The 15047-nt window shown below is 39.4% G+C and overlaps 1 protein-coding gene across 17 annotated transcripts in view; it reads left to right on the top strand.

Moving 5' to 3' along the window:
• The window catches only part of eif4g3a (eukaryotic translation initiation factor 4 gamma, 3a), a 66726-nt gene extending 52727 nt beyond the window's left edge, over positions 1 to 13999 (top strand). For all 17 annotated transcript variants that reach the window (XM_023269800.3, XM_055010850.1, XM_055010848.1 and 14 more), the window contains 12 exons: positions 1179 to 1269; positions 2019 to 2136; positions 2257 to 2483; positions 2845 to 2957; positions 3709 to 3881; positions 6146 to 6271; positions 6573 to 6654; positions 7151 to 7249; positions 8872 to 9018; positions 10459 to 10540; positions 10680 to 10826; positions 12966 to 13999. In XM_023269800.3, coding sequence (XP_023125568.1) covers positions 1179 to 1269; positions 2019 to 2136; positions 2257 to 2483; positions 2845 to 2957; positions 3709 to 3881; positions 6146 to 6271; positions 6573 to 6654; positions 7151 to 7249; positions 8872 to 9018; positions 10459 to 10540; positions 10680 to 10826; positions 12966 to 13147 — 1587 coding nt within the window. In that variant the 3' untranslated portion in view covers positions 13148 to 13999. The remainder of the gene's footprint in view (positions 1 to 1178; positions 1270 to 2018; positions 2137 to 2256; positions 2484 to 2844; positions 2958 to 3708; positions 3882 to 6145; positions 6272 to 6572; positions 6655 to 7150; positions 7250 to 8871; positions 9019 to 10458; positions 10541 to 10679; positions 10827 to 12965) is intronic.
• Positions 14000 to 15047: the final 1048 nt, after the last annotated feature.

The following is a 15047-nucleotide window of genomic DNA, read 5'->3' as shown; positions in this document are numbered from 1 at the left end:
TGGGACAGACCTTCTCATTCAGTGCTTGTTATTTATTTGTATTGTTTTCTACATTATAGATTAATACTGAAAATTGCCACTTTTTTGTTTACAACATAATTCTATATGTATTCTTTTATAGTTTTCATGTTTTCAGTATTAATCTACAATGTATAAAATAATTAAATAGAAACCATTGAATGGGAAGATGTGTCCAAACTTTTGACTAATAGTGTATAAGCTGTAATATATAAAAAGAATGTAAATAAATATACAATGAATAACCTGGTCAGGATTTGTTAAGGTATACAGCTAACCTAAATAATATGATTCCTGTGTTTTACATAATACCCTGATTCTAATCATTTCCAAGGTAAAACTTATAAGAGGGGGCACTGGTGCATGTAATATATTCACTGGGCACCAAGATGTCTAGATAAAACCATATATGCTGCCTCTTTTGAATGCTAAATCATCCATTCATTCAACAGCTATCAGTGATGTTAATAGAATCAGAAATAATCACTGATTAGAAACCTATCACTGATCCCGAGACCAAAGGCAGCCTTTTATTGTACCATAAGTCACAGTCAGTCTTAACTGAACATTGTCAGGCCTGCATTAAAGTTTAGATAATTTGGTGTGGAAGCTTCTCATGCTGTGACAAGTTTGACTCATTTTAAGTGCTTTCCATGTTGATCACACAGTTGCTCACAGCAGGCTGTTGCTGTCTCAGTAGAAAGTGTATGTACACCGAAGACAACTGTTTACAACACCTAGATAATGCTTGTAGATCATCTTAACTGAGCTGTGTAAACAAGCTTTCCCAGTTTTCATTACATCTGCATTTTTGAGGTTTTTCATGTTCAGTAGTGCACACACTTGTCCCCCTGCTGCATATATGAAGTACTGCTGTGCAACAGCAGTCATTTCTTTCTTTGTCTTTTCAGAGCTCCCCCTGCTGGTGGGCAGTCTGTCATCCTTCACTGTTACTTGAACGGGGAACACACATTAACTAGGCCTTTGGGTATTTCACAATAAAAAACTGTTTGATATGGTCACAGTATATGGCTCCTTTCAGTGTTTAAGTCTGGGCGTCACATTTCCTCATCACATTTTGTACTATTGCTATGAGTTTTCCTTGTGTTCTTGTTGAAAGAAAAAATACTCAAGCTTGTGTTTTTTAACTGATTCTGCAGCCTCAAATGGATGAGAAGATCCAGCTTGGCCCACGGGCTCAAGTCACGTGGGTGAAGGGCAGCAGTGGAGGAGCCAAAGCCAGCGACTCGGGTGAGATGGGACATGAAATATCAATACATGAGCAAGATTTAGAGAAATGACACAGAACTGAGTATATGGTGAAAGCACTGGTCTTCACATAGGCAACTACATTTCATCTTGTTTCTCAGAAGTGCATTTGTTATATAAAACACCAAAATGGATAAATTTAGACATCCAAACTTTTCAGTTTTTCTTTACAACATCACTCATCTTTCAGTCTCTCCCAGTCAGCTGGAGATGTGTTGACATTAAACATCTACTTAGATGTTTTAAAATAATCAGCTATTATTGTCAGACATGAACTGCAAACACTGAAGTTCATACAACATGATGTCCAACATGCTTAAAGAGCAGATTTTTTCAATTTTGAGAACAGAGCCTGAGAAAGAGATTCAAACCCTGCTTGCGTTCTTATTTTCACACTCGTGACCAGTTGCTGAATTAAATGAATGTGAAAGTCAGATTGTCAGTTTAGGAAAGTCAATTAAACTGTCTGAAAGCTGTAGGGGGAATTAATTTAGGCAATGTTCAAGCAACAAATAGGTACTTTTTGACGCACAATAGTACCTTGAGCTTAAAGCTTAATGAAGAATTATTTTTCATGAAATTCAATTAGAAATTAAGACAATAATGTCTTCCGCCAAAACTGTTATGTGCAGCACATAGTCTGTAGTTACTCAAATCAGCTCTCTGAATCGTGTTTCTTGATTTGTTGGTCATTTTTGTCATTCATGTCTCTTATATTATCCTGATTACAGAACTGTCACGGACAGCTGGTCTCAACCGTTACTCGGCACTACAGTCCACACCCTCGCCTCAACCCTCCACCACACCTCCACAGAATCCAGACTATGACTCCAGAAGAACTCTGGGAAGGTAAAGGACAAATATAGCTCGTCTTAGCTCCACCTGATTATTGCACTTTCTTTCACCTGAGATCCTCATGTACAGTAGCAGCCTGACAACTGATTTGTTTGCTTTTCCCTTCCCTCTCAGCGGTCGCAGCAGTTCAGGCAGAGAGCGCAGCGAGAAGCCCCTGATCTCAGCCCCGCCGTCGTCACGGCCCGGACCCTTCATCAGGGGAGGCAGTTCAAAAGAGTTGCTGGAAACTCAAAACCCGGAGGAGCCGCGAAGAGACCGCGAGCGAGAGGGAGCCGAGCCCCGGAGACCGAGTGTCACGGAGGACAAAGTGGAGCCAGGCCGCAGCAGAGTCAGGGAGCCTGGTGAGGATACGCAGGCATGCTACATAAACTGGGCAAATCACATGTTTTGATTGCGTGAAATGAAGTAAATACAGTTCCTGCAGCAAACAGACATTAAGAAACAAATCTTTATTCAAGTGTAGTGTTCCTTTTTCCTGCATGTGCAGATTTTGCAATTTCCCCCTCTTTTCCTTACAGATGGCTTCAAATTCGGAGATATTTTTAGTCTGTCTTGTATGCACAACATGGTGAATTTGTGATTTATTTAAACCAGATCAGAGTAAGTTGGTGCTTACGGGGGAATTAATCAGATCAGATCATGCAAAGATCTAAATCTCCAGGCAGAGAGACAAAATTGTGATTTTTGTTTATATGTTGACAGTGAAACCTGAGCCAGTGGTCCAGACCCCAGATAGACCTGCCCTGTCTGAGGAGGAGATTGAGAGAAAGTCCAAGTCTATTATTGACGAGTTCCTGCACATAAACGATTACAAGGTACTGAGATTAAGAAAATCAACTGAAGGTGAAGCTAATGGCCCCCTGAGCTCAGTGAGTTTAGGTGGTTAAGTTTTGATTCAAATCAAACAATGATTTATTTGTGCTGCAGATTAGTTTATGATCGACTAATTACTGAAGCATTTCATTTATTTTGTCTTCAAAGCTTTCAAGGACAGATTAATAACATGGCAATTGTTTAGCCTGTATGATTTGTTTCATCAAGATGTGTTTCATGAAGATTTATGAATTGCTTCATATTTGCAAAAATAGCAGAAATTAGATGCATGTATTGCTCTCATTAGGGTTATTCTGTCTCAAATAATCAGATTTGAAGAACCTGTACCTTTTCTGATTTGTATAAATGTATATAATAATATAATACAATAAAATGTATATAATAATATATGGATGATTATAAAGATATTTGATCAATTTTATTTAATTCTTATTTAACAATTGCCCGTCAACCCACTTTGACCCTGTTTTTTTGCACATTAGAACTCTGGAACTATTAAAGATAAAAGCCTGAAATTTTCAATGTTATCTCTCATCATCCCGTTGATCTTTCTATTATTGGCCAAGTAGATCAAATAGTCTCTGATTGTGAGTGACACATTTCACAAATACCATTTTAAATATCTATAGTTTATGATTTTAAAAACAAGTAGAAGGCCCATAATGATTTAAGATGAAGAACCCATTAGCTTTCAGGTCAACACACTTGGTCATAATTCTTTGCATTCCACAGGAGGCTGTTCAGTGTGTGGATGAGCTTGACTTGAGCTCTCAGCTGCACATCTTTGTACATGTTGGGGTGGAGTCGACCCTGGAGCGCAGTCAGATCACACGGGACCACATGGGCCAGCTCCTCTTCCAGCTGGTGCAGCAGGGAATCCTGCCCAAACCCCAGTTCTACAAAGGGTCAGTTCACCTGCCTAATAACAGTGTCTGTGGATGGAAAGCTGACAGTCTGCTTTGCACTTCTGTTTTTCTGCAAAGTAGGATTATCGATGCATTTAATAGATGTTAGATCTACCTTGTTTAATTGTGTCCAAAATGTTTCTAATGATTATGTTGCAACAGCAGAAGAGCCTTTTTACTCTGTCAAGGTACGCAGTGGAGTTATGTGACAATTGGCGTACGTTTGTCTGTTTATCTGTATGCAACATTACTCAACAACGGACAAACGGATTTGGATGAAATTTTCAGGGAAGGTCAGAAATGACACAATGACCAAGTGATTAGATATTGGCAGTGATGCTGCTTATACTCTGGATCCACGGATTTGTTTAAGATTTCTGTATCATTGCGGGATAGCGGCACAGTGTCACTGTAACTATGACAAGTGAACGCTATGTCAGCTGCATGTTGACGATCACATGATTACGATCCCACTACGAATCAACCGCTGCAGACTTATCGAGACTTATCCATCGGAAATGATACAGTGACTGAGCAGCCTTGGTGGAGTACTGCACTCTCTGGGTGCTTTTCTTGTTATATTTGGCACCATTTTATTGAGAATTTAAACATTTAACAAAGTGCTCCCAGTGGGAGTATGCCCATCTTGTTGTTATCCAGTGTTAGGTGTCTCTGTCACATTAAACCAAAAATGCATAGATATCTGAAGAGTGATCCTTTTCTAGCTTTTTATAAAGAGTTGTAAGAAAAAAAAAGATATGTTCCTGCCAAGTACCTTCATGTATTAAATTTTACCAATTTGTGAAGGCAGTCAGAACATGTAGGAAAGTATGAAAAAACTGAATCTGTGAAGGTGAAGTTGGGAATATGCTTTTAAACTAGACACTCAATGAGTACAGCCCTCAAGGTCAAGGTCAATACACTATCCACAATTTTAAGCAAAGTGAGCCACACCAAAATAAATGGGTTTGTATTTCCTTGAGCTCCACCTCTCTACCAAACGTCATGAAATTCAGCTGGGTTGTTTTTCTGTAATCTTGCTGACAGACAAACAAACAGCACTAAGGGCAAACATCTGCCTTCGTTCATGTATTGCTGTGAAAATACTGTGATTTCTGTGTCAGCTTCAAGGTTTTTGTTTGTTGTTTTTTTTTTTTATTCAGAAAAGGTTGTTTTTCTGGGGCTGCACATTGGCGTAGTGGTTAGCACTTTCGCCTTGCAGCGAGAAGATCCCTGGTTCGCGTCCCGGCTTTCCCGGGATCTTTCTGCATGGAGTTTGCATGTTCTCCCTGTGCATGCGTGGGTTTTCTCCGGGTACTCCGGCTTCCTCCCACAGTCCAAAAATATGCTGAGGTTAATTGATCATTCTAAATTGCCCGTAGGTGTGAATGTGAGAGTGATTGTTTGTCTCTGTATGTAGCCCTGCGACAGACTGGTGACCTGTCTAGGGTGTCCCCTGCCTTCACCTGAGTCAGCTGGGATAGACTCCAGCCCCCCGCATGACCCTAATGAGGATTAAGCGATGTATAGATAATGGATGGATGGATGGTTGTTTTTCTCTTGAAATATAATTTATATAAAAGGAAGTATTAACCAGAACTGTTCACTGCACTTTCTGTAATTTTCTGTGTACTCTGCGTTTTTAATGTGAAAAGAAAATACTGTTCAACATTGTTTCTTTGGTCTATGTCAGTATGTTCATTTCATCCAAATATGCACTACCGTTCAAAAGTTTGGGGTCACCCAGGCAATTTCATGTTTTCCATGAAAACTCACACTTTTATTCATGTGCTAACATAATTGCACAAGGGTTTTCTCGTCATCAATTAGCCTTTCAACACCATTAGCTAACACAGTGTAGAATTAGAACACAGGAGTGATGGTTGCTATGTAGGTATTCTATTAAAAATCAGCCGTTTCCAGCTAAAATAGTCATTTATCACATTAACAATGTCTAGACTGTATTTCTGATTCATTTAATGTTATCTTCATTGAAAAAAAAACTGCATTTCTTTCAAAAATAGGGACATTTCTAAGTGACCCCAAACTTTTGAACGATAGTATATAATAAACTCTCAAAGAGTAGAAGAAAAATGACAGATGACAAGCAAAACTGATATTTGTTTCTAATTTTCAGTGACATATAAACATTTTTGCTTCTTGACTTAACAGCAATATTCTATCAGTCCTCAAAATATTGACACTTGACTGCATTTTCCAACAATCCCATTTCTAAACACCACTGCGTCCTTGTCTTCTCTCAGGTTTGCAGACACGCTGGAGCAAGCGGACGACATGGCCATCGACATTCCCCACATCTGGCTGTACCTGGCCGAGCTGCTTAGCCCTGTGCTGAGGGAGGGGGGCTTCTCTATGAGAGAGCTCTTTAGGTACTGAACTGTGTGCTTTATACTCGAATCAAATGAACAGGTGGTGGGCTTTGTTTAGTAAAAAATTCCACCTTCTTATCAGTTGTAGTGGTTCGATCGTTCATCAACATTTTCACCCCTTTGTGTTCACCACCATTTTGCATCACTCTTTTCCACGAAGAGGAAAAAATAACCTTTAAAGTCACATACATTATTGTTTTAGTTTATTGTGTTTGTTATATTTTGCATATTTGCTCTAAACAAAACGTTGTATGAAAGAAAAAAATCCATAGTTCATTCTCTGTTGTCTGTTTGTTCACAGTGAATTAAGCAAACCTTTGCTTCCTGTGGGAAGAGCTGGGATCTTAATTTCTGAAATACTGCACATACTATGCAAACAAATGGTAAGCAACACTGATCTGTAATTGCTTTTCCCTATATGCATAGATTTATGTTACCCACCTTTATTATGATGACAGTGGAGTGTCATCAGTAGCTCTATTGTAAATTTGACTGTACGCACTTAATGTGTCATATACTGTATATATCGAAGTTAATTATCGCAAAAAAAAAAAAAATCTGTGGAATTTTTCTGTAGAAATTTTTGGGATCTTTCATTCACCTGAATATTTTTATTTAACAAAAATTTAAATGTAAATCTCAGTATAACTGACAAGGCTATTTTGCTTACAAAGCAGCTACATGTTGACATTGTGCACATTAGCTGTGCAATGGAAAGCTTTTTTTAAATTTTTTTAAAAATTGTATTATTTATTTATTCATCAAGTACATACCTTGCATTATATATTGGTAAACATGTATGCATCTACTCTTTAACCATGTCAGAACTATATAAATGTAGAAAACAGATGTAATGTTGTCTCATCTTGTTTTTCACAGAGCCATAGGACTGTGGGTTCTTTGTGGAGGGAATCTGGCCTCAACTGGAGCGATGTTCTACCAGAAGGAGAGGATGTCCAGGCTTTCATCTCACAACAGGTTGGTGATACATGCCTCTAGGACTGCAGCTATCGATTATTGTAATCATTGAGTATTCTATCGGTTATTCTGGTGATTAATCGAGTAGTTGGATTCTGTGGTTGGCGTTACAGCATCAAAAGTGGAAGTGAGCACGCTGTGCAACAGAAATAACCGTCTGGGCGGAACATTGGTGGACATCTGCGGTGTATTGTGCATATATAGTATCGTACAAGTTTATTGTACATATATAGTATCGTACAGGTTTATTGTACATATATAGTATCGTACAAGTTTATTGTACATATATAGTATCGTACAGGTTTATTGTACATATATAGTATCGTACAAGTTTATTGTACATATATAGTATCGTACAGGTTTATTGTACATATATAGTATAGTACAGGGGTATTGTAAATATATAGTATAGTACAGGGGTATTGTAAATATATAGTATAGTACAGGGGTATTGTAAATATATAGTATGGTACAGTGGTATTAAACTAAAACTCAAAGCTGTGGGAACTCAACATATATTTAGTTGGTGATGCAGAAATTGCATAAATATGTTTTTATGTTTGGTCCATTTAAACTGCTGGTACTGCAGTAGATAGAACGCAAATAAGAAAACTGATTAGTTTATTAGTATTTAGTACAGAGAATTTCAATCAGTAACATTAGTTTCTCTTTGATTTGGGCACAAATTAAAGTGATTTCCTTCATTATGAGACAGTGTCAGATCTACATGCACTTCAAAACATTATCATGTTTGACTATATGAAGTTTGATAGTTTTATTGTGCAGCTGTCTGCTAGAAATAATCAGCTGCATTGATCAATAAAATAAATACATTGCGCACGTTTAACAGTTTACTACCAGAATTCGTCTTACAAAATTGAAATAATAATTACATAATTCTCAGTATCAGCTTTTTACCATCATATATTTTTATGTTCCTCATTGTTCTCCATTAAAACAACCTGTTGACTGAAGCAGCTGCATGCGATCCTTTCATTTTGTGCTGAAAACGAGTCAAATGTTGCGTTAAACTCTCCTGTTTATGTGACGAGTTTGAAGCAGAAAGTCTGAGTTGACAAAAAAAGACAATAACCACCTTCATATCTGGTAACTCTGAGGTTTTATTTTTTGTCGAGCCGACTTGCACAAAGGAAGCCTAACTATGTCAAACTGTCTTCATAGTTCAGCCTCTGATTTGCTAAATGCTGTAAACACTAGAAAAGCTGCACCGGTTAAAATAGAAGCATCCCATCAAATTGAAAATAAAACCCTAACTCTAACCTTTATAATTTATTGATTATAGGTCCAGGTCCATATAGGATGAAGTCTGGGTCCAGACTAGTTAGTGACGTGAGGTCTAGTATGTAGTGGATTACACAAAGCTTCAATTCAGAGAATTTTGCCTTGAGGAATTTTAGTAATCAAATTACTGGAATAACTCGAGGAATCGTTTCAGCCCTACATGCCTCCACTCAAGTAGTGGAAGAACAGTCATCTTCCACCAGCTGATAAAGAGCACTGTCTAACATCCTCTTCATAGTTTTTTCTCATCCTCCTTTTCTCCATTCCCTTCATTTTTCAATTCCTCATCATAATGCATCCTCTCGTCTTCACACCAACAGAAACTCCAGTTTGTTCAGTTGGACAGCTCCAGCTCTGAGGCGGCTCTGTCTAAAAAGATCTTGTCCCCTGAGGAGCTGAGCCGGCAGCTGGAGAGACTCCTCTTGGAGGACATGGCCAGTGACGAGCAGATCTTTGACTGGGTAGAGGTATGAGACTCAATATTTCTCTGGAGCAAACATCACACAAAGCCTGTGAGCTGGAGCCTAAAAGCAGCAGTCATTTACAATTTGTTATTAATTGTTAGACATTAAAGAGTGGCAAAAGAAACAGCCATCATGTGTGGATTTTTATTTTGTTTTTCCTGTTAGTTGCCTTTATTTACTCCTGACAATATTACAGAAACGGTGTCTGATACTCACACATTTGTACCTGGAAGCTGCCTAGTACAACTCCGGGTGTTGAAAGCTTTCCTCAAGGGCACCTCAGTAGTGTTGTTTCACGTTGCTGCTCAGATTTCCAAGACGTTTACATCCCAAACAGTGCTGGTGCTGATGGCAGCCACTTGCCGTTTGAACATAACCTCAAAGCTGAAATATTTTTCAGATCAAATCATTTTGGCTCATTGTAGATTTGTTGGCTAAAACTAAACAGCAGACTAGTTTTGTAGTATTTTAAAAACAGCAGAACTGTAAAATGTCTCACTGAGTGTATTTTTAGCCGGATTATAAAGAAACATGCATATCTCATTGATCCATTTTACGATATGGGTATGTATTATTACATATTTTAGTGTGGGTTTTCAGTACATCACAACAAACGGGTTAGGAGATGTGATACAAGTCCTATTGTTATTTGACCTAATATTATAGCACCAGATTCTAACCAGGTGGCAGCTGTATCAGCACACTAATACCAGGGTCAGTGGTTTGGTTGTTCACCTGTGAAGTATCTTTAGGCAAGATACCGAACCCCAGTTAGTGGAGTGTAACATAAGGCTGTCACAGATGAAGTTGGAATATTTGTGCAGAGCACATCATCCGAAAAAAGTACTACAGGGCGCTAATGTTAAAAACGAACGATACACTCAAATTATTTTAAGTGAAACTGGCTTTTGGCTGGTTAATGCCATTTTTTAAAATATTTTTTAATCAATCCACTAAAGCAAAAAAACAATAATCACATGTTTTTCTAACCTGAATTTTCTGACTTTGTCATGGCGGCTGTTTATCCAGCCTCAGTGATGCTGAAATCACATAAAATCTAATCTGACTGCACTCAAAGCATTCATTAATCTTAATTCTTTAACATTGCAGTCCACACTAGTCACAAACAAACTAAAATCGTTTTTTGTTGTTTTTTAAACATTTTTTCCTCATTTCATTGCTCAAACCTATTGTAAACACTTCTCCTGTTGTACACACAGTCATGTGAACAAGGAGGATTTCTTTTTGTCGCTTCACAGTCCAGACATCCCACTTGTACACCCTGAATGCCAACATGCTGCTCCTCTCTGTGCTCATCATGTGTTTGTAACATGCTGTGCTTCTTTGAAACAGTTTCCTGGTATTCAGCAGCATCACTGCCAAGCTGAGCCACGTGAAGCTGACAAACAGTTTTGTTCTCCCCCTCTGTGCTCTATTTCCCAGGCTAACCTAGATGAATCTCAGATGAGCTCGTCTCCCTTCCTGAGGGCTCTGATGACAGCTGTGTGTAAGGCCGCAGTGAAAGGTAAGCACTCCACCACCTGGAGGAGACGCTTTCCCCGTTCTGCTGAAGTCGCACTGCTGATTGCAATATTTACACTCTGCTAAACTCTGAGCGGCGCAGCTCTGCACGCTTTCACTCTGCCGCCTGTTTTATTGCACAGATGATAGCACCAGCTGTCGAGTGGACACGGCCATCATCCAGAGGAGATTGCCTGTATTACTCAAGTACCTTAACTCAGACACTGAGCGACAGCTGCAAGCACTTTATGCACTTCAGGCGCTGATCGTTGCCCTCGATCAGCCTCCAAGTAAGTGCTGCATCATAGTTTACTCCTTCGAATGACTCTTGGAGATGTATTTTTTCCTTACGACTTTTTTTTTTTTTTTTTTTTTTTAATCTTCCCAGAGTGATTACAAGTAATTGCAAAATTGTTTTAATTCCGTTTTTTAGCTATAGAAATGTAGAGAGAGTAGCAGGTCTAAACCTGTTGATAATAACACGTGAATTTTAGCAACACAGTAAGTTTGCTTTGTTGTCATGGAATTATTACTCTGCCAAGGAATGCGGTGGAGTTATGCGACGATCGGCGTATGTCTGTCAGTCTGTTTGTCTGTTAGCAACATTACTCAAAAACAGGTTTGGATTAAATTTTCACGCAAGGTCAGAAATGACACAAGGACCAAGTGATTAGATTTTGGCAGTGATGCGGCTTATAGTCTGGATGTACAGATTTTTTTAAAGATTTCTGTATCATTGCCAGATAACGGCGCGACATCACTGTAACGATGACAAGTGAACACTACGTCAGCTGCCTGCTGAAGATGACATGATTGCGATCCTACTACAAATAGACTGCTGTGGACTTACCGACACTTACCCATAGAAAATCATACAAGGAACAATTGATTAAATTGTGGAAATCTTTCCGAGTCCCATCAGTTCTGCTACATACACTGTATTGCCAAAAGTATTCGCTCACCTGCCTTGACTCGCATATGAATGTAAGTGACATCCCATTCCTAATCCATAGGGTTCAATATGACGTCGGTCCATCCTTTGCAGCTATAACAGCTTCAACTCTTCTGGGAAGGCCGTCCACAAGGTTTAGGAGTGTGTTTATGGGAATTTTTGACCATTCTTCCAGAAGCGCATTTGTGAGGTCACACACTGATGTTGGACCAGAAGGTCTGGCTCTCAGTCTCCTCTCTAATTCATCCCAAAGGTGTTCTATGGGGTTGAGGTCAGGACTCTGTGCAGGCCAGTCAAGTTCATCCACACCAGACTCTGTCATCCATGTCTTTATGGACCTTGCTTTGTGCACTGGTGCACAGTCATGTTGGAAGAGGAAGGGGCCAGCTCCAAACTGTTCCCACAAAGTTGGGAGCATGGAATTGTCCAAAATGTCTTGGTATGCTGAAGCATTCAGAGTTCCTTTCACTGGAACTAAGGGGCCAAGCCCAGCTCCTGAAAAACAACCCCACACCATAATCCCCCCTCCACCAAACTTTACACTTGGCACAATGCAGTCTGACAAGTATGGTTCTCCTGGCAACCTCCAAACCCAGACTCGTCCATCAGATTGCCAGATGGAGAAGCGTGATTGGTCACTCCAGAGAAGGCGTCTCCACTGCTCTAGAGTCCAGTGGTGGCTGCTTTACACCACTGCATCCCACGCTTTGCATTGCACTTGGTGATGTATGGCTTGGATGCAGCTGCTCGGCCATGGAAACCCATTCCATGAAGCTCTCTGCTGAAGCACTGTTCTAGAGCTAATCTGAAGGCCACATGAAGTTTGAAGGTCTGTAGCGATTGACTCTGCAGAAAGTTGGCCACCTCTTGGCACTATGCGCCTCAGCATCCGCTGACCCCACTCCATCAGTTTACGTGGCCTACCACTTGGTGGCTGAGTTGCTGTCGTTCCCACACACTTCAACTTTCTTATAATACAGCTGACAGTTGACTGTGGAATACTTAGGAGCCAGGAAATTTCACGACTGGATTTGTTGCACAGGTGGCATCCTATCACAGTTCCACGCTGGAATTCACTGAGCTCCTGAGAGCGAGTCATTCTTTCACAAATGTTTGTAAAAGCAGTCTGCATGCCTAGGTGCTTGATTTTATACACCTGTGGCCATGGAAGTGATTGGAACACCTGATTCTGATTATTTGGATGGGTGAGTGAATACTTTTGGCAATATAGTGTATTTAGGTCACGTTTCGGCATACGTACATAATGTACACATGCATAACACACGTCTGTGCTTAACGTAAGGTCATTTTTTTATTAAAGATTTCATCCGCCAGAAATAATAAAATTAGAGCTATATTTGACTCCTGCACAACGTTCACATTAGATGTATTTCAGCTTCCGTGCATAATTACATACGAGGAAAATCTGTCAGAAGGTAACAGGGTGGCAGTTAACTTTGTGCCTTGTGTATTGCAGACCTTCTTCGGATGTTCTTTGACTGTCTGTATGACGAGGACGTCATCTCGGAGGACGCTTTCTACAAGTGGGAGACGAGCAAAGACCCTGCCGAGCAGCAGGGTAAAGGTGTGGCCCTCAAGTCTGTTACAGCCTTCTTCACCTGGCTGCGAGAGGCAGAGGAGGAGTCGGAAGACAATTGACGAGGGAGACACCCGGGAACACGACGTAGTAGAACTGCATCCTTACAGTAGAACAAACTTTCAAAATGGGTGCGTGGGCAGGACGACATGTTTACGGCTGGAATTTTTTTCTGCGGTACGGTTCTAAAACATGCTGCCATTTTGAGTTTGGATTCTAACGGCGGAAGCACTAAATACCTGTATTATACATAGAAAATATTTTTGTTTTAAATTTTAACTTACTTTTCTTTTGTTACTTTTTAAGAAGAGACTTAAAAGATACATAGGTTCTGGACTCTTTAATTTATTATTTTTTTAAGGACTGCAAATATGAAAATTATTTAACATTTGCAGATGCTCACAATGAGAACATGACAACAGAAATAACAATATAATTAATTATAATAACAAAATAATAATTGTGAAATAAATAGCCTCCCTGGATTCCACACTGTTTGGTTTAAAACAGGGTAAAACAAAATTATTTTGGGATGAAGGGGAAGCAGAGATTTAAAAAAAAAAAAAAAAAAAAGGAATGAATGCACAGGAAATATTAATGTTGTCCAAGGTCAAAGGTTATCTTGTAATAACCAGGAAGTGTTTCCCTCAGCCTGAGCTTGCTCTGCATTGATTTGTACATACACCTCATGAGAGGTGAAGGTATGCATTCAAGAAATGATGCAAGTCAGTCCACAGAACTGTCACACAGACGCAGAGGAACAAACGGGATACATTCAGATGACATGAGCAAAAATGCAACTTTAAAAAGCAAATGGCCAGGGTCGCTGAACATCAAATGCTTGTAATACTTAAGACCTACAGAGCAGATTAAAGCTTGTAAATACATTAAAGACAAAAAAGGTATTTAAAAAATTGCCGATTCTCATGATTTCTTTTTTTGCTTGCTGAAGATGTCTACTTAATGTGTGGTGTGTGTTTGTTAAACTGAGCCAATGTTTTAGTTTTCCCCAAGAACAGCTGATCGACCTGACTGGAAGGATTAGCTGGAGTCGCTAGAAGCCATTGATTTGATCTGCTGAGCCCCTGAAGCATCAACGGTCGCAATGGATTAACCTATAATCAGTGTGCTACCTTTGAAATTGTTCCGATGCTTCTTTTTCTTTGTATTAGACGCATACGATTGTATTTATATAACAATGTCAGTGCGGTCACATACTTATGTGGTTTCAGTGATTGGATCTCCTCATTTATTAACTTGTCTCGTTGGATTACCTGAAGAACACAAGAGCTAAAATCAATCATCTTAATCAAGTTATTGACATCATTTAAGTCTCTTTTTTTCTGGCAAAAAGACAAATATTTATTGTATGAAGCCTCCTAATCATGAGATTTTTCTTTTTAGATTGTTGAGTAGAAATACCAAATTTTGATGAGGTCACTTAGAGCTTTGATGAGCAGAATAATCTATATTTCCTCCACCAAGCAACCCGGCGGAGTTATGTGACAATTGGCGTACGTTTGTCTGTCTGTGCACATTACTCAAAAACGGAATAACGGATTTGGATGAAATTTTCAGGGAAGGTCAGAAATGACACAAGGACTAAGCGATTCGATTTTGGCAGTCATGCAGTTTATTGTCTGGATCCACAGATTTGTTAAGGATTTCTGTATCATTGCGGGATAGCAGCACAGCGTCACTGTAACTATGACAAGTGAACGCTACAACAGCTGCCTGCTGACGATCACGATTGCGATCCTACTACAAATTGACCACTGCGGACTTACCGGAACTTATCCATCGGAAGTGATACAAGGAACAACTGATTAAATTGTGGGGGTTTTTCTGAGTCGCATCAATTCCTCCCGCCTGCTACATATTTAGGTGTCGCAATTTGGTATCCGTACATAGCGTATACATGCATAACACACCTGTGCTCAACTTAAGGTCATTTTGTTTGTG

This window comes from Amphiprion ocellaris, chromosome 5 (genome assembly GCF_022539595.1).
Source record: "Amphiprion ocellaris isolate individual 3 ecotype Okinawa chromosome 5, ASM2253959v1, whole genome shotgun sequence".
NCBI classification, from domain to species: Eukaryota; Metazoa; Chordata; class Actinopteri; family Pomacentridae; genus Amphiprion; species Amphiprion ocellaris.
This window is presented reverse-complemented; position numbering and strand designations above follow the sequence as displayed.